At 36.5% G+C, this 24,077-nt stretch overlaps 3 protein-coding genes across 7 annotated transcripts in view; all 3 read right to left on the bottom strand.

Annotated features, from left to right (window-relative positions):
- The window catches only part of LOC139977164 (uncharacterized), a 371,700-nt gene extending 366,855 nt beyond the window's left edge, over nt 1-4,845 (bottom strand). For 3 of the 5 annotated variants that reach the window (XM_071986364.1, XM_071986362.1, XM_071986363.1), the window contains exons 1-2: nt 4,565-4,844; nt 3,284-3,356 (exon numbers count right to left, since the gene is read on the bottom strand). In XM_071986364.1, the coding sequence (XP_071842465.1) occupies nt 3,284-3,315 (32 nt within the window). In that variant the 5' untranslated portion in view covers nt 3,316-3,356; nt 4,565-4,844. Of the gene's footprint in view, nt 1-3,283; nt 3,357-4,564 lie in introns of all 5 variants that reach the window. The other 2 variants (XM_071986361.1, XM_071986354.1) reach the window with 1 other exon arrangement.
- Nucleotides 1-24,077, bottom strand: part of LOC139977169 (uncharacterized) — a 216,882-nt gene that overhangs the window by 45,721 nt on the left and 147,084 nt on the right. The window lies entirely within an intron of this gene.
- On the bottom strand, nt 12,428-23,466 carry LOC139977205 (uncharacterized). The gene is made up of 4 exons (XM_071986448.1): nt 21,406-23,466; nt 20,123-20,244; nt 19,138-19,252; nt 12,428-17,975 (listed from the first exon to the last, which is right to left on the bottom strand). Exons 1-4 carry the CDS (start codon nt 21,410-21,412, stop codon nt 17,899-17,901), a joined length of 321 nt encoding a protein of 106 aa, XP_071842549.1. The 5' UTR covers nt 21,413-23,466; the 3' UTR covers nt 12,428-17,898.

Here is a 24,077-nt window from a genome sequence, read left to right as displayed (position 1 = left end):
CACTTTGTGTGCGTGGTCTTAAATAACAATCAAACCATGATTTAACCAGCCCCTTAGTACCAAAGTTTTGATCAAGAACACTCAGCAAAATGTCATGGTCCACAGTATCAATAGCTGCTGCAGAAAGATCCAGCATAACCATCATTGTAACATGGTTATTGTCCATATTGCACAAAATTTCATTACACACTTTGAGCAAAGCTGTTTCAGTGCTGAAGTCTTTCCTATAAGCCGATTGACACGAAGGCAGTAAATTATTTTGTTCCATATGATCGCAAAATTGTGAAATATGTAATTCTGCTCGACTGCTGTATCGTTGCTAGTAATAATTGAAGGTGCGTCAATTACGGGGGTGCGTCAATTATGAAGCCTTTACTATACATGTATACACAATACATACAGTGTGGCTTACCATATCAGGATTGCATCGTCAGAATCTACTTCAGATTCAGCGATGTCGTCATCCTCCAACGGCTGGATGGTCAAATTGCCCATAGAAAGAAAGTCTAACGCCTCTTTTTAGTATTTAGCCATGATAATATGTGTTAAATAGTTACCGTTTCAATTACGTGAGTGATAGCGTTGACACTAGCTACACGAAGCGTTTCAACTGTGGTTGACCGAAATTCAATTCCATAAAAAATGCTCGAGTTGAATTGCTAAGGATTAATCACAAAGTGGAGGCGCTATTGATAAATTGTTTCTATGTAGCATAGCGTTTCAGTGTGGCGCTTCTGGAGAGCTAAAAATCTACTCTGTAGGGTGAGCCATTCTGGAGAATTATTATCGGAAAGAGGTCCGTGTTTTGGCCCTAACTTAGACCGAAAAACGTCATTTTTTGGACATATTTCCCCCAAATACAGAGCCATCTCTCTACATATGCCTTTGAAGGCTTCTGATTTGATTCCTTGTATGTCTTAGCTAGTTGTATCAGATAGGGTCAGTTGACTTGAAAGTTTTCACTGTTCTCACAATTTTTTTGAAAGAAGGTCAAAACGACCGGTTTTTTTAATGTAAACAAATCTTTGAATACAAAAAAAAACTCCATGTGACCCCCTCGGGTCACATGCACTTTTGTGTTGTTTGTTTATTGATGCAGGCTGTCTTATGTGCAAAATAAAGCTATGGGAAGCTCTCTAGTGTATTCCTATCTCGAGTAATGATTTTCTAAACACATGGTTTTTCAGTGGATCAAATATGGACCACCTGCCAAAAATGTACAGAAGCTGAAGGCCCACCCCCCCCCCCAATTCAGAATAAATTTTGTTGTTTATTGATGCAGGCTGTCTTATGTGCAAAATAAAGCTATGGGAAGCTCTCTAGTGTATTCCTATCTCGAGTAATGATTTTCTAAACACATGGTTTTTCAGTGGATCAAATATGGACCACCTGCCAAAAATGTACAGAAGCTGAAGGCCCACCCCCCCCCTAATTTAGAATAAATTTTAAACAACTATCGATAAATAAGCAAACAAACAAACGGATCAATTATGTTGAAATAATCTCCGCTCTAAACACGAGCTATATGGAGATATAAATGTTTAGACTACACGATTGAGTGTATTAATTCATATGACATACGGTATAATAGGCGATTGACCCGTAAGACGGGCTTTCGTCGAGCGCCCGGATTACGGGCGTAAATTATGCTGTAATTTATTAATTATTAAAATTATGAAACAAACAATTCAAATAATTGTGGATCAGTATAAAGCGCGAGGGCTTATTATAAGGTTCTCAGGAACTTGGCATATGACGCAAACGACAATATTAAGCCGTAGCGTATGATATCAAAAATTAGAGAGGAGCATTAATTGTTTCAGTCATATTCCTCTTGACGGATCGCAGGCCTATAATTAATAGTTCGGCTAAACAGAGGGAATGCGAAATTGGATCCGAGAAAAGTACCACCACATGGAAACGATCGAAGATACCTGTCTCTTGGTAAACTATCAGAAGCACAACACCTAACAGAAAAGAACTGATCCTGGACCTCCGCACGATTTTGCAAACAGACACAACGGGGCGAAAGTTTTTAAGTAAATGGCGCTATACCAATTAGTGTTCTGGATTAATAAATGTAAATAAAGCAGTAATTTTAAATAGATGACGGGCTTCCACAATTCATTCTCAAATAAAGTTTACACCCTACAAAGCAGCCGCAAGTGCTTTTCGGAGTAACGGGGGGGGGGGGGGGGAGAATCTTATTATCGATGATAGGCTTATTGTAACGATATATCATTCACAAATTGCAATTCCATGAACGGAAGAACACATGTCCTACGCTTTTATACTGAACAAAGAAGAACATTCCGAATTGAATTTCAACAAAATAAATTTGTAAGCATTGGTAGGTTTCCAGTAGAGGTCCCCACTGGAGCCAAAGCATTTATAAATACAGGGTTTCCACCAAACTATGCCCCGTACGTCACATTTTGTCCTGTACGTCACATTTTTAAATTTGATAATTATATTTGCAGTGAATATTATTTCAATTATTTTGGGATGGATTTTGTTGAGCAATGTTCGTAATTAGAACATTATAGAAAATCACCAAAAAAAATTGTTCCTCCATATCAAAAATTAAAAAATAGTGCTGACAATTGTGACTTAAGGGACATCAGTATTTGGACACTAGCTAATTAGCATATTTAATTGATGAACCCCCAAACATAATATGTCAAAATTATTGGAAGGAAGGGTGCATCATGTCCCACATAACTTATATTCAAATAGTTCATATCGCTAGCGGGGAAATAGGAGTCCAAATGTCCCGTACGTCACACTGCAATTTGAATATGTGCAAATTAGCCTGCTGTAAATAAGGGTGCTTCAGTAAAGTTTGAAATGTGGCTTCTAGGGATACAATAGCTTGGACCTGCCCTTACCTCGTATGTCCATTTGCATCCGCCAATTTCAATTGGGTTCTTTTACTAACTTAACGACAAATTCATATACAATGCATCAACTTCGGCCATCACATACTTTTTGAGTTATTGTGTTTACAAACAGTGTTGCATACACACGGACGCACCGGCACAATTACCCACACACGACATCAACATCAAACAAATTCCTTATGACTCCGCTCACTTAAAGAAAGACGAACTGAGGAAGAAATAAACCGTCGCTTCGCTGAAAGGACAACAGGGATATATTCATGACATATTAGAATGAAGCAATTGTAACCTTCAGTCTTAAGAGAACGGGACATGAGGGACTTAAGACGGTAAAGTGGGAGAAGGGTCACATACAGCGGGTTAATAAAGAGGGTATTACTTACGGTGGGATGATGGGAGGCTTCCTAATGTCCATCTTCTGACAGATTTCTCAAAGTTGCGCACGATCCTGCTCAACTAAACCGAAATAATAGCACTTAATTAAAGATTCATATTAATTATACAAAACAAATGCAAAATGTTTCTTTCTTTCGTATCAGTAAGCAGCATTGCACCTTTAACATATACTGATTTGAAAACTATATATATAATATATGTACGCACAGCGTTGTTTGTTCTATGTAGACATGTTCAAAAGTCTACTTTCAGAACCCGCAATTTGGATACAAGGTTTCATTGATGTTGAGAAATATACATAAAATAAGTGCGTCCCAGAGGTGATTGAATCTTTGGAAGAATTAATGTGTTGAACTAAGTACAGTCAAATTAGATTATATTTAGTACAAATATCATTTTTGTAAATGTACCTCAAATACAGATTCAAATGGTATGATAAATAACTAGTATGATATAGGCCTACATAACCAAAAAAGTGTAACAGTAAACAATATTGATGCAAACATGTTATAGTTCTCTCATTAAGATTTCCAATAATGAACTAAGAATTTTACGAGTTGTCAGATAGGTCTACATTGCAAGAGCGTCAAGAGGAGTCTACAGTTTTCATCTGAATTGAGGTTGATCACTCACTAGGAGTTAATGCTTTTATTATGGAGTGATATGTAAGCTACAGTAATAACGCTATAATAACTTCACGCTTTAAACATGATATACTAATACCAATTCAGTCAAAGAATATTCCCATAGCTGAACTGAAGTTCATTGTCTAAAATAATTACTGGAAATCTTAATTCATCACAACATTTGATGAACGTATCTGGCAACAGTTCTATATTGTTTGTGTTTCTCCATGCACAATGTACGAAAACAATACAATAAATAAGTAAACAATTTATGAAATTTAATAATGTAAGTTAACATTATATATCAGGAATGTAATAGCTTGTCAAGATCATTTGCCATCATGAAACACATATTACTTAGAATGAACAGGAAGTTGTTAACCTACACTTCCTGTAGTAGAAAAGGTTTATAGGTAAAGGGTATACATTGAAATAACTACTATCTAGCGTTAGAAGCAGTGTATTAAGATGGTGGTCTCTGTTAATTAACACGATAGACTACCTTTCTCTTTAAACTTATGTGTCATTGTATACCCGCTACCGGAGTACCCCATAACGCTACCTTCTAAACCATAGCCATTGAAAAATATCATACTAATAACTGTGTACTGATGTAATATACACAGAAAGGGTAACACTTACATTGAAAGCCACTCCAATTCACTTGTGTGATGTTGCCGTGTGAACCAAGGATCCTTTGAATCCTTCTTCGTCAACTTAAAACACAGCCGAGCTGAAAATGATCACGAATAGTGCCTTGATGTAACCCGAAGAGGACGAAGTTACCCCAATGTAGTAAGAATGACGTTATGGAAATACGATAAATAGAAATGAGTTGTTAGAGTAGCAATATGAAAGCAGATTATTACACTGAACAACACTGTACATATCAATACTGATCGCGTGAATGATAAACAACGCCCACTGTACAACGAGACTGTGCTTTGATCTCTACAGTTGGGTTCAAAGGTTCATTTGTCAAGTCAATTATTGTAGATTTTCCTTTCCTGTATATCCCCTTTCACAGTAAACTGGATATAGGATATTTATTGTGTAGCCACACGACTATGGCAAGCCATATGGGACAAACACGGTAAACCATATCCGCGTATTGATATACGCGTATTAATTCGAATATATACGCGAATTACTTCAGACAATTGGCATGTCCTATAGCTTTCACAAACGAGTTTAGAGTGATATCACATTGTAGCCTCTCCAGGGCAATAAATGAGAGACAACAGCATGATTTAATACCTGTATATACTCGAATACACGTATTTACTGGGATTAGTATGTGTACATATTCCAATTAATCCTCATATTTATTCGAATTAATACGTGTTTGTATTCGAATTAATACACGGATATAATGATTGGCAAATAATATATACAAATATATTCGCACATATACGCGTATATATTCATATAAATACTCGGATATATTATGCGGTGTTTGTCCCACATGGCTAGCCATATTGCTGACCCTGACCCTGGTGATTGTATTCATATGGTTGTATTAAATCGAATATATACGCGTATAATTTCGAATGTATACGCGTATTAATTCAAATATATACACGTATTATCATCTGATTTATTTCGTGTGTATATTCGAATTAATACGTGCATTGTGCTTATCAAATATCCGTGTATATATTCGAATTAATACGGGCACATAATATGGTATATTTGTCCCACAGGGTCAGCCTTAAATGGGAACACAATTCCCATATATCTAGTCACTACTCGAAAAGTCTACATATGAACATCTATTATAATGGTTGCGGTATTTGTGAGCTTGCGCATAGAAGACTCATATATATATATATATATATATATATATATATATATATATATATATATATATATATCACATATAATGGTGGCCAATATTCACAAAGAGTGCTCTGTGCCAAGGCAGAGCTAGAATATCACATAATATACTTAACTAAACTATCATCATACTGCTACTCGGAGTTTCACGGGTACGGCTAGCGCACCGATCATCAGGCAACTGAACATCATATGCTATCTCGGCTTCAGGCGTGTGTGTTTACGGTTGCCATGGCGACAGTGCGATAACAGCTCTGTTCTTTTGTTGATGCATCTGTCTTTCGATTGTATTATGGCCAGCTTCTCTTCCATGCATAGATTGCATGATCCTGATTCGCGTTGGTGTGTGTCGGATTGTTTCAATATGTTCCATTCAATAGTGTAGTCTCTCCCCTTGCTTTTCAGTGCCCAGATATGCTTGGATAGTTGTTTTGTAAATACGATTTCACTACTTTGTCAATTAAGTGAGAGGGGAACTGATTTTTGCCGAGTGTGAACATAAGTCCTTTTAGGTCTAGGTCAAATCCTTTCCAAGAGTTGTTGACCTTGTACAATCTATCCACTATAGCGTTTTAATGAGACCAATTTTGTAAGAATAAGGAATGAAACTGAAAAAAAATTGGTTAGTAACCCTGAGTACGTAGGCTTATGATAAACGGAAGTGTTGCAATCACCAGTGTTGCTGACAAGCACATCCAAAAATGGTAGCGTACTGTCTTTTTGCTTCTCAATAGTGAATTTTATGTTAGTGCCCGGGTATTGATAAATTGAAGGAAATCGATGGCTTCACCCTCATTTCGGAAAAGACAGAAAATATCGTCAACATATCCGCGGTAGTCATAAGGTTTGGATGGGGCAGATGAATTTTTCAGAAATTGTTTCTCCAAATGACCCATGAAGTGATTTGCCAACACCGGTGCTAATGGTGAACCCATTGCCACACCGTCCACTTGATCACAGTAATTACCATTGAATAAAAAATGCGTTTGTGAGGTAGCAAACATGAATAGTTTCTGGAGATCCCACCTTTAAATACCAATGCCTGGATTGTTATGCATTATGGCATCGATTGCAATATCAACAGTTTCAGAAAGTGGGATGTTGGTAAATAAACTAACTACATCGTATGATACCATGTATTGATCAGATATGTCCATAGATGTAATTTCCTGGACAAAAGAGAAAGAATCCTGAGTGCAATAATCGAGACAATTGTTGGGTGATATAAGATATATATATATATATATATATATATATATTGAATCTTTCTTTACGTGAAAGAATCAAACAAAAACTGGTTGTCTTGTAACTATGCAATGAACATAACAATTGAATTATAAGGGTTGATTAATATTACAGTTTCTACACGGCGTTTCCAACTAATGTATAGATAGCCGCAACCTCCGAGAGCACGTGCAGAGGAAAGAAAGAACAGGAGTTAGATGTATAAATCAGTTCGCAGGTTAATTTAATTAAGCGTTAAGTTGTTTACTTCATTATCATTACGTCACTGAAGGCCCGCGCATGGCCTATATTACGTAGTAACATCAGGCCCATGTTATAGTATTGACCGACTTGGGTTTTAGATTGAATACGTAATGAACGCGTACCCGCTGGACCGACCGAACCGCGGAGATGCGAACTAGGTTCAGATTTTGGGAAAGGTCCCATCACTATATTCCCGGCCTTTCCTCTCCTCCCATGCCCATCAGTTCCTCTATGAACAACATGAAATAGACCGATCTTTATAATCACCTAAATGACCTGTACCCTCCATCATAAACAATAGGGTTCTTGTACACATCATGGAGAAGCTATAGCCATACATACGAGCTACTGCAGTTTTCTATATGGAAATATCGTATCATAGTGTTCAAGTTTTGACAACTGCTGACCTTAAATGAACACTTACATCAAATCGTGTACAAACTATTCAATACACAAGGCTATCATACCACGCATGTATGAGCACCTTTCCTGTTCTGGTTCTAGAGATGTAGTACTTTTGAAATATTCACATGTAGCTCTCTGCTAACCCGATATGAACTTAGACCTCCACCACAAATAGGGGGTTCGCTGAACTAGTTACGGGAAATCCGCGTATCAAATATAAGACCTGCATAGGCTACCTTTCTTGAGATTTTATGTTTACAAGATTTTCACCCTTTTTCCCTCTGTTGACCTCAAATGACCGTTGACATTCATAAAGAACACTACAGATCGTCTACTCACCAACGGCAAGCTACACACCATGTTTGAACTTCCTGCAACTTCCACTTCTTGACATATTGAGTGAACATAGTTTTCAGAGTGTGAGCCCTACCGACTTCATATGACCTCGGACCAATACCAACAACAATCGCAAACCAGTCCTGACCCAAGGAAATCTGCATACCAAATATGAAATGTAGCCAGTTATGCTTCTGAAGTTAGAGCGTTTACAAGTGTCACATACACATACAAATTCTATCACCATCGCATAGGTTCCTTCTGCCTTCGGCAAGGAATAAGACCAGAAAACGAAAAAGCCCAGTCCGGCATGGTTGCGATGCTTAAACATATTATTCATGGTGTGGTAATCCATACATGTTAATATACATGAAGTTATGCACACCAAAATAAATATTATCTATTGACAAATGCTGCGACGTCTGCAGAGACGTACCGGGAATCGTTATCATGTTGACGATCAACCATTTAATTCACTGGTAAGGATTTTACAGTATGTAATTTTTATTCCAATTCCCTAATGCAAATTCCTTTCTGATATTTTAATAGACTGAGAGCTTTACATGAGAATGTGATATATTTGCTGAGAGAGTGAAACTGGATAAGGGACTAGTTGAGTGTGCTTAAAACTGTACTACATATCAACTTTCCTTGAACATTTTTGGATGAGTGTGTGTTCTTTAAAAGACTTAACTGAACTGATTTTGCCCAAATCATGTTCACCAAAAGAAAACCATACCATTGGAGAATGGACAGATTTATTGTAGCTTGCAGCCTGTGGTTGATGAGCTATCGTTTTTTTAAAGCTGTTTTCTTTTAAATATTTCCCATTAAGCCCACCAAATCATGAATATTCATGAGGTCAAATACTTTTTAAGAAAAAGTCGCCCAGGAAAGAACCTGGGCACGAAAACCAAAGTACCAAACGACTGATCCGCTTTCAGCCCCAGTCCCCTTGCATCGGGACTGTGACTGTGTGATCATCGTCGGGTGTGCATCACCATTCCCCTCGAGGTCAAATATGTTTTGCCAAGAGCATATACTTATCATCATACCAAGCATGAACTAAATCGGACATACTGTTGAAGAGATATTGGCATTCTAAAAATTATATGTTAAGCCCTGCCCACTCATTAATAATTTTGACATGAGAACCACAACCAACAGGGCACATTTAACATTTGCACATCATGTGGCATCCACCAACGCAGTATGACATTGATTCAAATTGTTAGTCTGGTTATATCGTGTTTACAAACTTTTCACTGTGGTAACACTCTAGCCACGCCAGTTAATGAATAATGATAAAAATGAATATCTTGATTATATGACAATGTACCTTTCATCAACTGACATCACCATACCAAGTATGAACTAATTCGGACATACTGTTGATGAGATATTGACATTATAAGAATTTTACGTTTAGCCACACGCACTCATAAATATGCACGAGATGGTAACCACAAACAATAGGGAAAATCTACCCATCGAGGGGCATTTACCTACCACGCATGACATTGACTCAACTTGTGCTCCTTGGACACTTCTATGCTTAGACTTATCGTTTCTATGTTTCTACTTTTTGCACGTGTTACACATACATCCACATTCCATGTACTAGCGCGCATGGCAAGTGCTGTGCTGTCAAATGTTTCACTTAGGGCTATACTGCATTCCGGTGCTGTGGCAGAGTGGATAAAAGCGGTGGCATTTGAAGCAATGAGGCTTAGCAATCGGGAGGTTCGGAGCTCGATCCCCGGCCGGGTCAAAATAAGGCGGGTTTTCATCCAAAAACAATTCAAAACTTTGAGTTAAAGTGTTGAATTGGAAACCTGTAGTCCATAAGCCCTTGCGTGCTTCTCCCATATTCGTGGTCTCTAAAACCATGGAGTTCATTTACCTCCATGCTTAAACGTCGTAAAATAACTGCCTGATTTTGATTATATCGAAGCCAAGATCAGAGCTGAGGCTGCTGCACGCGATGGAGTGCGTGAGAGCGGATTAAGAGAACGGTCGTGAGGTGATTTTACAACATATATCTCCTAGGCAAGGCTTCATTGGCATGTCGTTTGGTTTAATAAAGGAAATAATTAAAGTCCAGTTTGTTTGTCTTCATTTGCTATTTAAGGCCAGGTCATCTCAATAAGACTCTCGCTAGCCAGGTTAGGCTTCGACGCCTAACGTTACCAACGCTAGACCAAATATTTCTTGATCGAACATGACTAGGCCTAGGTAGCCTTGGCTATACGTTATAAAAGTAAGACCTGTAACCAGGCTTCATTTGCATATTAAAGGCCAGGGTCATATCTTGATCGAACATGACTAGGTAGCCTTGGCTATACTATGACATTATAAAAGTAAGGCATATAACCAGGCTTCATTTGCTATTTAAGGCCAGGGTCATCTCAATAAGACTCTTCTTCTTCTTCAGACGTTGCAGAAACCCATAGGGCATAAGCGCAACGGGGAGATAGACAGCACTAGCGGCACGCCAGACGAAACCTAAATGTGTCGATGCTCTGCGTTAGCCAGGTTAGGCCTCGACGCCTAACGTTACCAACGCTAGACCACATATTTCTTGTTCGAACATGACTAGGTAGCCTTGGCTATACTATAACGTTATAAAGGTAAGACCTATAACCAGGCTATGCGATACCAAGGCATACCCGATACGGCACACATTTACTTACATTTTAGTATTCACTAGGTTACTGTTTGATTGAACTTGTGGAGGCCGTTGTAACTATATAGTTGTAACGTGCGGTTTTCCACAATTGCCTACCAATTATAGGGCCATCTAGACCTATAGCTGACAACTGTTAAATTAGGAGAAGGGTTCAGAGAAGTATGTTGTTGGTGTATTGGGACCCGTCCCACACCTGGGGATGACGCAAACTCAAAGTAAGCTTATGCTAGGTCGCAACACTTCAGTTAGTCAACATTCTTATTCTACTTATATGTATAGCTAGGAATACTAAACATTGCTCTGAACTAGGACACAAATGTTATTGAAAGAACTGAAGGGACCTCTAGCTAGCCCGCCCATAGGCCAGATTTAGCCTACTTAGTTTAAGGGCACTAGGCTCTTCCTGTGTCTGTCTTGCACTGGGTGAACTTACCCTAATTATATTGCTGGATCTAAAGGTTGCGTAATTGAGACGGAAATTTACAAGAAAAACCGTGTTGACATTTTCGGGTCCCCACAATTTGCGGAGCCTAGGACAAGTGAACTGAAATGTAGCTCTAACTTCAGCCATGGAACTGGAGGATATAGTGAGCATTTCTGTTTGAAGACAAGCCTAGGATAATCTAGCAATAAAACTGCGGCCTGTTTCTAACTTTTACTATAGAGCCAACAGCTTCCTAAAGTTAGGCATGTAGGTCTAGCCAGATCACGTAATTAAATCATATATTTTATGTTGGCATATCAGTTTCATTGCAAACCCCTATATCAGTACCCCAATGTTTTATCTAAAAATATTGAGGCACTGTGAATATACGTATATACCAGGGCCTGTTTTAGGGAATCGTGGCCCCCAGTCCACTAAAAGATCCACTCACTGAGTTCATGCCCCTCCTCCACACCCCTCTCCCCAGAAGGTTCCTTTTGGAATGTTAAACCATAAATGATAATTCAAAACTTAACAACTACTATACACCTAAATTCCCCGCATATCGTCCCCTCAGCATACATCGGCTACGGCTCACAGCAGAATGCCCTAGCTTGCTTGTATATCTTCAATTACCTGTGTAAAACACGGCAAAAAGCAAAGCTTATAGAATACTCTTTTCTCCTACAAAGGGATTTTACCGAATAACAATTTTAATTTACCTTATTTTTCTTGGGTGGATTACTGAAATATGAGATCTCAAAATAAATGGAAATGGCCCATCCACTTAACATTTCTCTCAAAAGGCCCTGGTATACGCCCATCAAGGTACCGCTATGTAATATTTGGACGATACATGTTTATCGATGTTCCTCAACTGCTCCCTAGGGGTTCTACCCAGGCTGCGGCCTTTGAATGTGTTGCAATATAGCAGTATTAATATCAAAAGCACTCATGTCCTATAACTACATGTCTTCTGATGAACGAAATAAAAATCTAGTTACAGATGCAAAATTTTAATACATTGGGACCTGCATGATTTACTAATTAAACTATTTGTTATTGAAAGTGGCAGGACGTAGTTTTCAACAGTTCGTCTCTATTAGGAAAATGTGTCGAGCAACAAAAATAATGAGGATGAAATAGAATTTAAAATTTTCCCATTAATGTTAATGGTAAACAGTCAATAAGGGCTTTGCTCAATCCAAAATTTCGTTGGAATTTTTTTTCATCGGATTCCTTGTTAATCGTGTTATTCAAATGCATAAATACGTTACTTTAGACGAGTTATTCAAAACATAAAAAGAGAAAACCTTTCTTTCTCTCTTTTTTTCTTTAATCTCCCATCATCCATTCATTTTGTCTTCTTTCATTACATACAATGATGTTGTGAATTCGTCTGGAGGACTAAACACTATTCAAAGAATGACAATATGAGAACATGACTCAAACGAGACCTACACACCCAAGAGCTATTAACATAAACAAGATTCATCGATTAGGTCAAGTATCATTACACTTGTACATGCAATTTAAAACGACACTGACTGCAAGGTTTCAAGGCGTGGTCAGTGCTAAAACACCCAGAAATACCAATTGTTAAAATTAAGTTTGAATACTTAAGTAACAGCCCTGACAAATTTTGTGCAAAATCTGAAAAAAGTCCCAATTCAGTTATTATTTTGCAACATATATCTTATGTCGTTGCTCCTGACATTTCCATATATTACATTTCCTGGTACCTATGCTTTCCTTCAAAGAACAATGTTTATTTAAATGAGTGGTAGCAAATACCAGTAGCAAACATTGTAGCTTAAATACCCGAAAGGAGACATATAACATTGGTATACTCTGTCCTGGTGCAAGAATATTTGTAGGGTTAAAATATGAATCAGTTTCATAAAATGTCTTTTGTTAATCTTGCCTTTTTTGTATCTGACCAATTGAAAAATATCTGTTGCACCATATTAAACTTTCTTATTACTAGTATGAAATAATCACGATTACAAGTATTGGAAATTGCATACTGTAAGTAACTTTTACTTCAGATAAGAAAGCATAACTTGGCAATTTTGTTACATGATATGAACTCTGATAAGTAACAATCAAAAATATTGCGCAGGGTTGTGTCACAAACAACATGGCAGTAAAAAGATTTCTCAAGCATCAGTAAAACCAGCAACTTTCCATAGTTTCCTCACGTTTGCCGGTTCAACTAAATGGAGTCTTGGAATTGTAATTCTTGGCAGTTTACATATAATAAAGCTCTTCCCCGAAACCCCCGACTGTCTATTTGTCAAACTGTTCAACCATTGGGAGACTGTTACGACAACACCAGCTTCATTGTTGGGTTTCATAGCCTTTGTGCAGGGCTTCAAGGACTCATAATATACAGTAGCGGTCTAACACTTTTTGAGTTATGTACTGACAGAATAATGTTTAAATATTTATAAACTGTCCGTTTATGCCTTTGACCTCTTTGTGCTAATTACCCATCATACTCAAAAATATGTGTCAAGATTATATTATAATTTTATTCCGTACCTAAAGAATACATTACACCTAATAACTAAACCAAGCTTTATGAATGAACCATCTTGCATAGATGTGTTTTGCACCTCTCAGGACTTTAAAAAATCATAAAACATCAAATTATTCCACCACACCCTGTTCTTCGAATTATCACAGAAAAAACGCCAAACTCATACATGCCTTTAACAAACAATCACAAAGTAATTACAATTGTTTTTTTTTTATAATCTATACTCGTCCTGCATATGTCCTTCTTCAAAGCGCTTTACAGTAACAACAGTATGATTGTCACGGGTAAGGTAAAACTATTCGACTGGACAACGTAAATACTCGGATGGCGTGTGTCTTTTGTATGAGCTTTATTTAGTCCTCGTTACCAGGGGCAAAAACCCTGAAACAAAACGTAAAATGTACGCATTGTATAAACAAATATTTCACACAAATAAGACGTTACATCGGCAATAGGAAACATCAAACATGCATTGATCTCGCTGTATGATCCCATGATTTTACACCTTATTAACACTTATCACTTATTTACAATATGCCCTCCCTATACAGACATTCGATACTAACAAACTTCTCATAAATATATTTTATATGTGCTTTCCAATCTCTAACATATTCCGGCCTCGCTACACTCAAATAAGAAACAAGAATACGTCTAACTAGTTGCGTTCCCTCTACTGCAAAGTAAGGTTTGACTTAGTATACATAAGAAAATGAGACACTTACGGAATTCGGTCAGTTTCCGGCTTTTTACACGTATCGGTACGTCCTTTACGATATATGACAAGATATATATATATATATATATATATATATTGCCACGAATTCATCAGCGGGGAACTGAAGTTGCCCCTACATATACTATATTAGAATAGTGAAGTACTGCGGGCTAACGTCGCCCAACGGACATCGTTTCCAACTGCAACAAGTAACTGCTGTGGTGCACCCAGCACCCTTGCACCAAGTATATTATACCAAACACGAAACGCCCTGACCTGCTTACCCGGCCTATTCATACCAACCCTTTACCTGCATTTTATGCAAATTAATCTAAACAAAGACTTGCACAAATTCCATTGATGCCCGTCGAGCAATCAGTGAATTAAACAAAGCATATACTAGAATGTCGTATGTTACTAATTTGAACTTCGTGAGCAAAACAGACAACAAATGAATATTTATCAGTAAATTTATCCAGCTGCACGATAGTCGTTAGACTTGCGTCAAGCATACTCGTGACAATGATTATATCCTGTCTCTATCAGAAAAAGTTTACGAATTGTTCATACTGTCAGTACGAGTGTTTTGAAGCATGGTATGATAGGACAGTATATAGTGGTACTAGCATTAGAATCAGATAAAAAGTAGGAACTGTTCATACTGTCAGTACGAGCGCATTGAATCATGATATGGTAGGACAGTATAGAGTGGTACTAGCATTAGAATCAAATAGAGGTTAGGAACGTTTCATTCTGTTAGTACTAGTGTTTTGAAGCATCACATCGGTGTACAATATAGAATGGTATCAGAACAAGAAAGTTATCCCCACTGGCTTGCAACAGTAGATGATGCATATACTCAGTGACAAATTAAACTAACCATACGAACATGCATAATCACATCATACAAAATAAAGTATCTGAAGTGCTCACCTTTACCTACAAAGATCATGGAAAATATTCTGGTATACCACATACACGTATGGTAGCAACGTTATGTAATTTAGAAGAGAGTGATTGACTTTGAGAGTTGGAGACTCAGGTTGTCTCCCTGTCTATACACCAACCAGTCCAACCAGATGTCTGGTATTAGGACAGACAGTCTGTCAATTCAGTGCACTGTCCTCCATTTGTCATGACAGCTCTCGCAAACACCTGCATGTTTGGCTTCATCGGTGAATTACGGCTAGAAATCAGCTACATAAATATATTAACTGTTGTATTGTGCTCTTTCCTTGTCATGTGAGAATGATTTAATGACCGTTAGTTTTCAAAAAACAATTTCAATTAATTCATGTAGGTAACTCCCTTTAATATTGTAAAAAATAAATTATCATAAAGGTCTAATTGGCAACATTTAAATCTTTAAACACCACGAGTTTAACCTGGTTAGCGTTCGCTTGGTTTATAACCGGAAAACGGTGATTTTCCGGGTATCACATGATCTACGAAGTATCCAAAGCTGTCTTCCTTATCTTATCTAATGAAGCAGCTGCAGTAGGAAATAAACTTTCACCAAAGAGCTTGAGGGGTAAGATAAGAAAGATTTCAACTTCAAAGACTTGTGTTGTAGCCGAGTGGATAATGGCAGTGGCAATTGAAGCAATGAGGCTTAGCATTAGGGAGCTTCCGGGATTGATACCCGGCCGGGTCATAGTAAGGTGGGATTTTTATCCAAGAGCAATCTACGGTTTCCCATTTGAAATGACATATTAAATTGGCAAGATTCCAAATTTGAGTTAAAATGTTTAATTTGAAGTCACCTGATATGTAAGTTGCAATCCATAAACCCTGGCGGGTTTCTCTCTCATTTGCGGTCACGTAAGCGTTGTGAAAATAACTGCTGATTAATATTTTTATGATAACAAAACTGCTCCCGGGACTGCACTGAGTAGACCCAACACTGACCTTTATAAAACAAGAAATCCATCCGGAAACTGGCAGCACAAATCACACACTTTTTTTACACAACTCTGTATTTGATCTTCCTGAGCAAACTTTACATTGAAAATTAATTTGAATTTACCCATTCCTGGATATCCAATAACTTCTGAAAACAGGAAACATTACATATCTCCTTCCCTAACATCACTTAACCCAACTATATTCCATCTAATTCCTCCTTCTTGTACACACAAAGTACACTGTGGACATTATATGACAGGGCATCATTGTGACTTAACCTACCAAGGCCCCAATGTAACTGACCATGCATGAATCCATCCTACACATATGTAGTCTTATTATCCTACACTTCCAGTGAGAAGTCTGCATCTTGCTTAGATGTTACCACTTGACTCCACTTAACACAAATTGTCATTTCTAACCTGACAGCAAAGCTTCCTGTGCCAACATACTCATGAAATGATCAACCTCATAACTAAGGAATGCTTGTTACAAATTGTTAATGGGTCTCTTTAGCTACACCCAAAACCAACAGAGAGCACTGGCAAATCGGTCCTATCTAGTTCAAGTTAGTTCACTTGACAATCTTTACGATCTTTCATTGTCTTAGATCATAACGGTACTGTGAGTTTAATAATAGTAGTATACACAATTATTTTCGTACTAATTAAAGAAGAATTATCTGGACACATGCTTTGTAAGTTTTAAGTCAAACTTAATTGTTTTACAAACCTTAACTTGTTTTTACTAATATACTTTTTTCGGCCAAGTGGAACCTTAACAATACAATCACCTAGTGCATCTGTATGTAAGTAAATCCAGCATATTAGATTGGTTATGGTTGCTTTCAAAGATGTGTTAAAACAGTAAAGATAACATTCATTAAGACTGTTATGACAGAAACCGTTGTAATTGCTGAAGATCCATACATACACTCAACCTCAACACAGTATTGCAACCTGCTGTCCACTTAATGCAGCTTATTGCATTTTGTCTTTGTTTTCGCACCCTTTTGACATGTCCGTCGAGATGTTTGCATGAATTCATCACAAAACAGCAAACTGAGATATTAGCCAAGTAAGAGCTTTCATTGGCAAGTAATGACGGAATATCCTCCGACAAATTCCTCATTAAAGTTAATTGACGCAGTTCCCCAAATCCACTAGTTTGAAATTGTTCGACTTATATTCCACCATCAGAAGTAAGATTTGGATAGATAAGCTAGTTATGTATATCGTTATGCCAATGAGGTTGAGAAAATCATAGAAAAGGATGCAAAGAGCTGTTTTAAGTACAAGAAATATACAAATGTGAAACTTGCTCTTCACAAGATAATCACAAGATCATGAATGATCATCACCTGATCAGCGGCTTCAAAATATATCAAAGTAAATCCATTCATTAAATAGCATCTTACAACACTCAGAAAGACGTCAGCGTAAGTCTCTACCCTCTAAAAGAGAAGCAAAAACTGGCTGAAACAGTTGCATCTTCCGGCATGTTTAAGTGCTTCAAACAGTGCCACGTTTTTCAGCTCCAGGGAGCTCCATGTTGTCTGTTGGCTTCATTGTTACACCTGAGGTCATCCTCTGTTATCAAATGTCAAAGTTCAAACAATGACCCAGATAAGATGTCATACATTATAACCAGGTGATGTCAGTAAAGGGTATCTGGTGGTACGGCAAGGTAACAACCAACAGTAAATAGGACCTGAAAGAAAACAGGATACCATAACATAAAAACTGAATAACAGTTTCCAGCTCTACGTAGAAAGGCAAGGAAGGCATCAGACAGGTGGGTGACAAACCGGTTGAACACCAAAGTGCAGTCTGCCCTAAGACTATAGAGACTGTGATTGTAGTAAAGCATAAATACTTGCAAAATCTTTGCACGAAAACGTTTCCTCCACACAACAATAATTTAGACGTTTTGACTTACTGTGACAATAGTATGCAATGAAGGCAGGGGTGTGGAGAGAGAAAGGGGACAAATATGCAGGCATCTGACAAAACATGTATGATGTAAAATGGGAAAGAAGTGTTCTCGTTTTCAAATATTTATTGCAGTTTTATCTTTTAGTTATTGAAATGATTACTGTCTGTAATGAACATGTGTTTTTCAAATGCCAGTCTTAAATATTGAAGCTCTTAAAATGTTTCATGTTGCAACTGGTTTCAGTGTTAACACTGTTAACAACCTTTGAAAATAAGAAAAGAAAACAAAGAGAAAGTAAAAGGTTTCAGACCCTATTGGCATTATGATGACATCACAGATTTACAAAGTGAGAGCTCCCAGACACAACTTTTTAACTAGGATATCTCCCAAATATTTCCTGTTGAGTTGTTGTGTACAAAGATGGCTTTTCATATCAGCCAAAGATGGTGGTTGTGTTTGTGTCCTCTTTGAGGACATTGAAGTAGGATATGTACCAACTATCTCCTGTTTAAGTTGTTCTCTACAAAGATGACTGTCATGTCAGCCAAAGATGATGGTTGTGTTTGTGTCCCCTTTCAGGACATTAAAGTAGATGACTTTATACCTAGGATATCAACTAAATATCTCCTGTTTGAGTTGTTCTTCACAAAGATGACTGTCATGTCAGCCAAAGATTACGGTTGTGTTTGTGTCCCCTTTAAGGACATTGAAGGACTGCTGTAACACTCCAAGTTAAATCATGATATACTCTCACCTTAAGAACTACATGGTTTATATAGAATAATTCATACTAGTTGAAGATCAAGCATCCAATCGTCTTGAGTTTCTCCCTGGAGCCCTAATGATATGATATGACTGATCTTCTAATATTATTAGAGAATCTTGCTGCATCCTCACATATTAAACTACTTAAAGCAAGTCCAGGTGCAAGCCTTACCTTTACCAAAGACTTCTCTCAGTAGTTGCATCGTTGTTTTTTCTGTTTTTTCTTTGATACCACCTTTATGCTGCACCTGCTCTACTGCTGTCTCATCATCAAAGATGGCCGACATCTGAAGCATAAAAAGAAGAGCAGCATAAATCAATTATGAAGAGAAAACTGACTCTCCAAACTGATGTTAAAAGCTCAAACTTGGTTTGATTTTTCAATCCAATATCAAGAATGTTTGTTCCGATTCATATAAAGCAAATGTGGTTAACTTGATCGTCGTGTCCTCACGATTGTGTCGGCATTAAATCTGAACTATAAAAACAGAGAAGAAAAAGACCATGTTAACACAATCATTCACTACATATCTATAATTTACGATAATTTCAATGATTTTTTATCAGTTTGGTGTCTTCATATAGTGATCATTTAGGAGAAAGTTTAGTAGAAATGCAGTGCACTGAGAAACACTTCATCCCATGCAACATTATTTCATTATTTAATAACATTCAATTGAACAGATAATGGTTCAGTAGGTTCATCATATTAGCTTCACCACAGAGTCACAATCTTCATTCTATCCATTAAACATAAGTCACATACATAAGTATGTTAATTATCATTTAATTATAACTGTCATACCACTATTGCCAGTCAAATGACACAGACTACATAATACCATCACTGAAGCTGATAATTTTCAACCAATTTAGCACATTCAAGACAGTAAACACCAACTAGTGACTAGAATGGTTGTTCCACAATTTACGACAAGAAGCTCTTCCAGAATGTATTTTTCTTATATGAGAGGGCACTTGGATATATTCTGGAAAGGTATACACATTGCAAATCTTGCACTAAGAATGGTCCCGGCCAAGTAAAGGTACTTATCATCATCTTTCAATTAAATAAATCTGCAAAACTGATCCTCTTGACTTTAAATTAGAAATGAATGGTCATAAAGGCAGAGTAACAAAATGTGTATATTATGTACCAGATAACTGAATGGATATCTTCTTTCTTGGCCTGCTGGGATATGGCTGTAATGTGTACACATTCTAGGGCAGATGTTAACAACCATCAGGTGATGATGGTAAAAGAGCATACAAAGAATATCTACAAAGAAAATAGGTAACATGCTAAGTATAGCAGGTGTTTTAATATAACTATTATCATGTAACTGGGATCTACTTATATAGCCTAGTGACAGACTATCAAGTGTGAATCCTGACTATATATATAGTATATTTGTACTTATTTCACGATTTTGAGAACAACTAATACACACTAGATGCTGCCATTCAAATGTCAAAAGTGACTGCATAAGAGGCCGATAACATATCAACATACATGCAGTCACTGATAATGTTAGAAAGAAAGCTGTTGCCATTTCCATTCTAAACTTACACATCTCCACTTGTAAAATACACAGAATTCACCAAGTAAAGTAGTAAAATTATGGTATTTCTTGATTTCTCACGCAACGCTTTCACAAAATTTGTATGAATATATCACATACCAGATGATATGCTGCCAAATATAGTGTCAAAAGTAGCTGCATAAAGGGGCCTATAACATAGCAACATACATGCAGCCACTGACAATGTTTGAAACTTAAACTTACACATCTTAACTTGTACCATACACAGACTTCACCAAGTAGTGAAATATGGTATTTCTTGATTTCTCAAACAAAGTTGTCACTAAATTGTATGAATATATCACATACCAGATGAGATACTGACGTACAGGCATATGTTTTGGAGTATTAATGACTTCTAATTTTCATCATGGTGCTGTTGTTTCTTTTTTCTCATATTCAGTTATACTGATGCTATGAAGTACATCACAGCCAGTGTTATGGTCATATGAGGTGTAGATTTAAAGAAGAGATAACGGTTTACATACAGTCAGCTATGCAGATATGTATCATTGTAATAGGATCAATATCATTATAAAAGCTGGTATGTAGATACAACGAAAGTGTATCACTGCAAAAGGGTGCATGTTATGAATATAATTATAAATGCTGGTATGTATATTAATACAAAAATTCTGTAACTGTCTAGTATGTAATGATTAATATCTGCATTGCTTAGTGCTTAGTAAACAGAAAGTTACAAACAAACTAGATGGATATCAATTTGATAAAGCAGTACTGGACAGCGTTATGTGTTCTATGCATGATAGATTTAATAATATGTTATATGTATTAAGTCACTCACTTTCAATTCACAGACCAAATATAGATGATGAGAGTTGAAATGATTAACATACCTAACATTTCCTGACATCCGTTCTAACAGACTCTTCGTTTTTGCGAAGAGTTCCACGAGTTAACTAATTGCCATATGCCTTCCTACATGTAGTAAGCCTTTGTAAAATCACTTCTTTCAAAGGACAAGAATAGTCTGACTGGATTTCGTACAATTCCTTTTCAGTTATCTGTAAGTAGAGTGCCACGTCATTGGAAAGTGGAAATCAAAGTCCGAATCCTTCTACACAACAGAAAGACTCATATTAGTGTTATGTTATAACTTGAAATGCAATATGGCTAGCACATGTTTAACGTATAGACACTTGCATCGTCATAGTAACCTGTTAACCTTAATGTTCAACTGACCGCTGTAAGGATACTTGTGAAACTTCTTACTGAAACCAATTTTCCAACATTCAGAAAATGGCTCTACAATATACTTTTTGCAATGTATTATACTGTTTATTGACAAAAACAAATTACTAATACTAAAAAGAAACAGCTGCATATTTTAATGTTTAAAGCATACATACTATACTTGCTGAGATCCTATAAGAGTGAATGAGTTTGCATGATGGACAAATAATGTATATTATCTTAAATGATGGTTCTTACCATTCTTTTAAAGAACATAATAAATGACTTTTTTTTGGCTCAGCTTATCACTCTATGGTAGTTCATTCAGCTTTGGAAAGAATAATTTGTAAATAATAGAACATTCACCTAGGTAGAACTTTGAAATTTAAATATTGGCATTTCTTTCTTGCTTAGATTTCAAATTCATGACTAATGTTAATAATTTGAGATTTCTCTTTAAATCATATGCATTTTGAAAAGTCTGTTAAGCTTTCCATGTAGCATGAAAAGCTAGCAGCTTCATATGCTTAATGTATGGTTTGACCTAGCAAATTGCATCTTCATTTGAATGGGCACGATGAGTTCACTCACTGTGCTATTTTATCAGTATAAGTTTACTATGTTTAACATTTCACATATTCTTCAATTCTTTGTACCACAAAACGGTTTGCAACTTTATAGGCTGACCAACAGTTACATCAAATTCAAGTTAGAATTCCTTCTTACTGTATGGATGTCCCTATATATATTTTCTATTTACAGATAGTGGCTTGTGAGACTCCCTTGAAAGATTGACAGTCGACTGTTGTTAATAATCCCTACAAATATAAACTGCTTGTCCGTTACTATCGTTATCCTTCTTTATGTTCCCAAGCTCTGTGTCATCAAGCTTCAGATTTCTTCCAACATCCCGCCATTCTTTAGAAAATTTGCTGGACAAATCCTTCAAATGATCATAACAACAAAACTGTTCATGGTTCCAATGCTATTTCAAAATATCAATTGAAATTGAGAATATCCATAGATGAACGTGAGTGGACCGTCAAAAACTAGACCACTATTTTATTTAATGAAAGAAAGTTGTGGACTGGACAGTAAAAAGAGCTAGACTAGTGTTATTCTTTTCATTCTGCCCCACCCCATTTATTAAATTTAGCATGGCGGCTCTTTGAAAAAGAATGCCATAACAAAATTGATTGGTTACAGGTTCATACTTCAAGTGTGAAAACCAGTGATCTTCGCCGGTAACAATAGCGATTTTGTGGAAAGTGTGTTTTAGACACATACTGAGACACATTTGCCAGTTTAACCCTTTGTCACACTTGACCGCAGCTCTTTCCTGGGAAACGCGTGTGGAAGACCAAGAACAAGGATTGAGACATCGAAACCTAAGGTGTTTAATATAGTCTAACCTATAGTTCCTGAGATAGCATGGTTATACGAGCGTTCTTTAAAGTAGAGCAGAAATGTTGCAGAATCTAAATTCTACTGATGAACTTATAGTGGTACACTTGAGACAGGTTTAGCGCAGTGGTTTAGGTCGTACTTTTTAAACAAACGTTTTTACGCACAGAGTATAAGTAACATAAACAATAAAAATACTACAGAAACATGTAAGGACTAAATTGGAAAGATAAAGCCACTATTACCATAAAGTCAAACCCTTATTTTAAGGAACTCTTCCTGGCAAAAATTGCTATGATGTCGCAATTGTATTTATATATTGAGTGCACTGTTAAAAATATCGGTAATTTTACAGGCATATTTTTACAGAAATGTTGTGTTTTCTCTATTTGACATAAATTGTCTGTTACTTGATGATATAACTGTAATTTGAAGAACGTAAACTGTAATATTACATATAAAAAATGTTTATATTCGGAAACATTAGTTTTTGTTTTTCTACCTTTATATCCTGCTTTTATAAGATTTTTTTACAGAAAAGGACTGTAAAACAACAGTTATGTAAAATTGCATCATGTTAAAAAAAAATCGGTAATTTTACAGGCATATTTTTACAGAAATGTTGTGTTTTCTCTATTTGACATAAATTGTCTGTTACTTGATGATATAACTGTAATTTGAAGAACGTAAACTGTAATATTACATATCAAAAATGTTTCAATTAGGAAACATTAGTTTTTGTTTTTCTACCTTTATATCCTGCTGTTATATGATTTTTTTTTTACAGAAAGGGACTGTAAAACAATATAGTTATGTAAAATTACATGTCAATTTACATATTCTGTTGATATTAACAGAACACAAATGTATTTGTAATTCTTCAACATAATTTCCTGTTTTTAAATATTACGTTCTGTTATTTTACGACTTT

The sequence above is a fragment of the Apostichopus japonicus genome, chromosome 12 (genome assembly GCF_037975245.1).
Source record: "Apostichopus japonicus isolate 1M-3 chromosome 12, ASM3797524v1, whole genome shotgun sequence".
Classification (NCBI taxonomy): domain Eukaryota; kingdom Metazoa; phylum Echinodermata; class Holothuroidea; order Aspidochirotida; family Stichopodidae; genus Apostichopus; species Apostichopus japonicus.
The sequence above is the reverse complement of the archived record's forward strand: the minus strand, read 5'-3'. Positions and strand labels throughout refer to the sequence as shown.

What these genes read in the sequence shown, in the direction of transcription:
- LOC139977205 (XM_071986448.1), bottom strand. An exon ending in GATATCCATTCAGTTATCTG is followed by an intron (nt 19,253 to 20,122) that starts GTACATAATATA and finishes TTTATGCTTCAG; the next exon opens with ATGTCGGCCATCTTTGATGA. An exon ending in GAGAGAAGTCTTTGGTAAAG is followed by an intron (nt 17,976 to 19,137) that starts GTAAGGCTTGCA and finishes GTTTTCTTTCAG; the next exon opens with GTCCTATTTACTGTTGGTTG.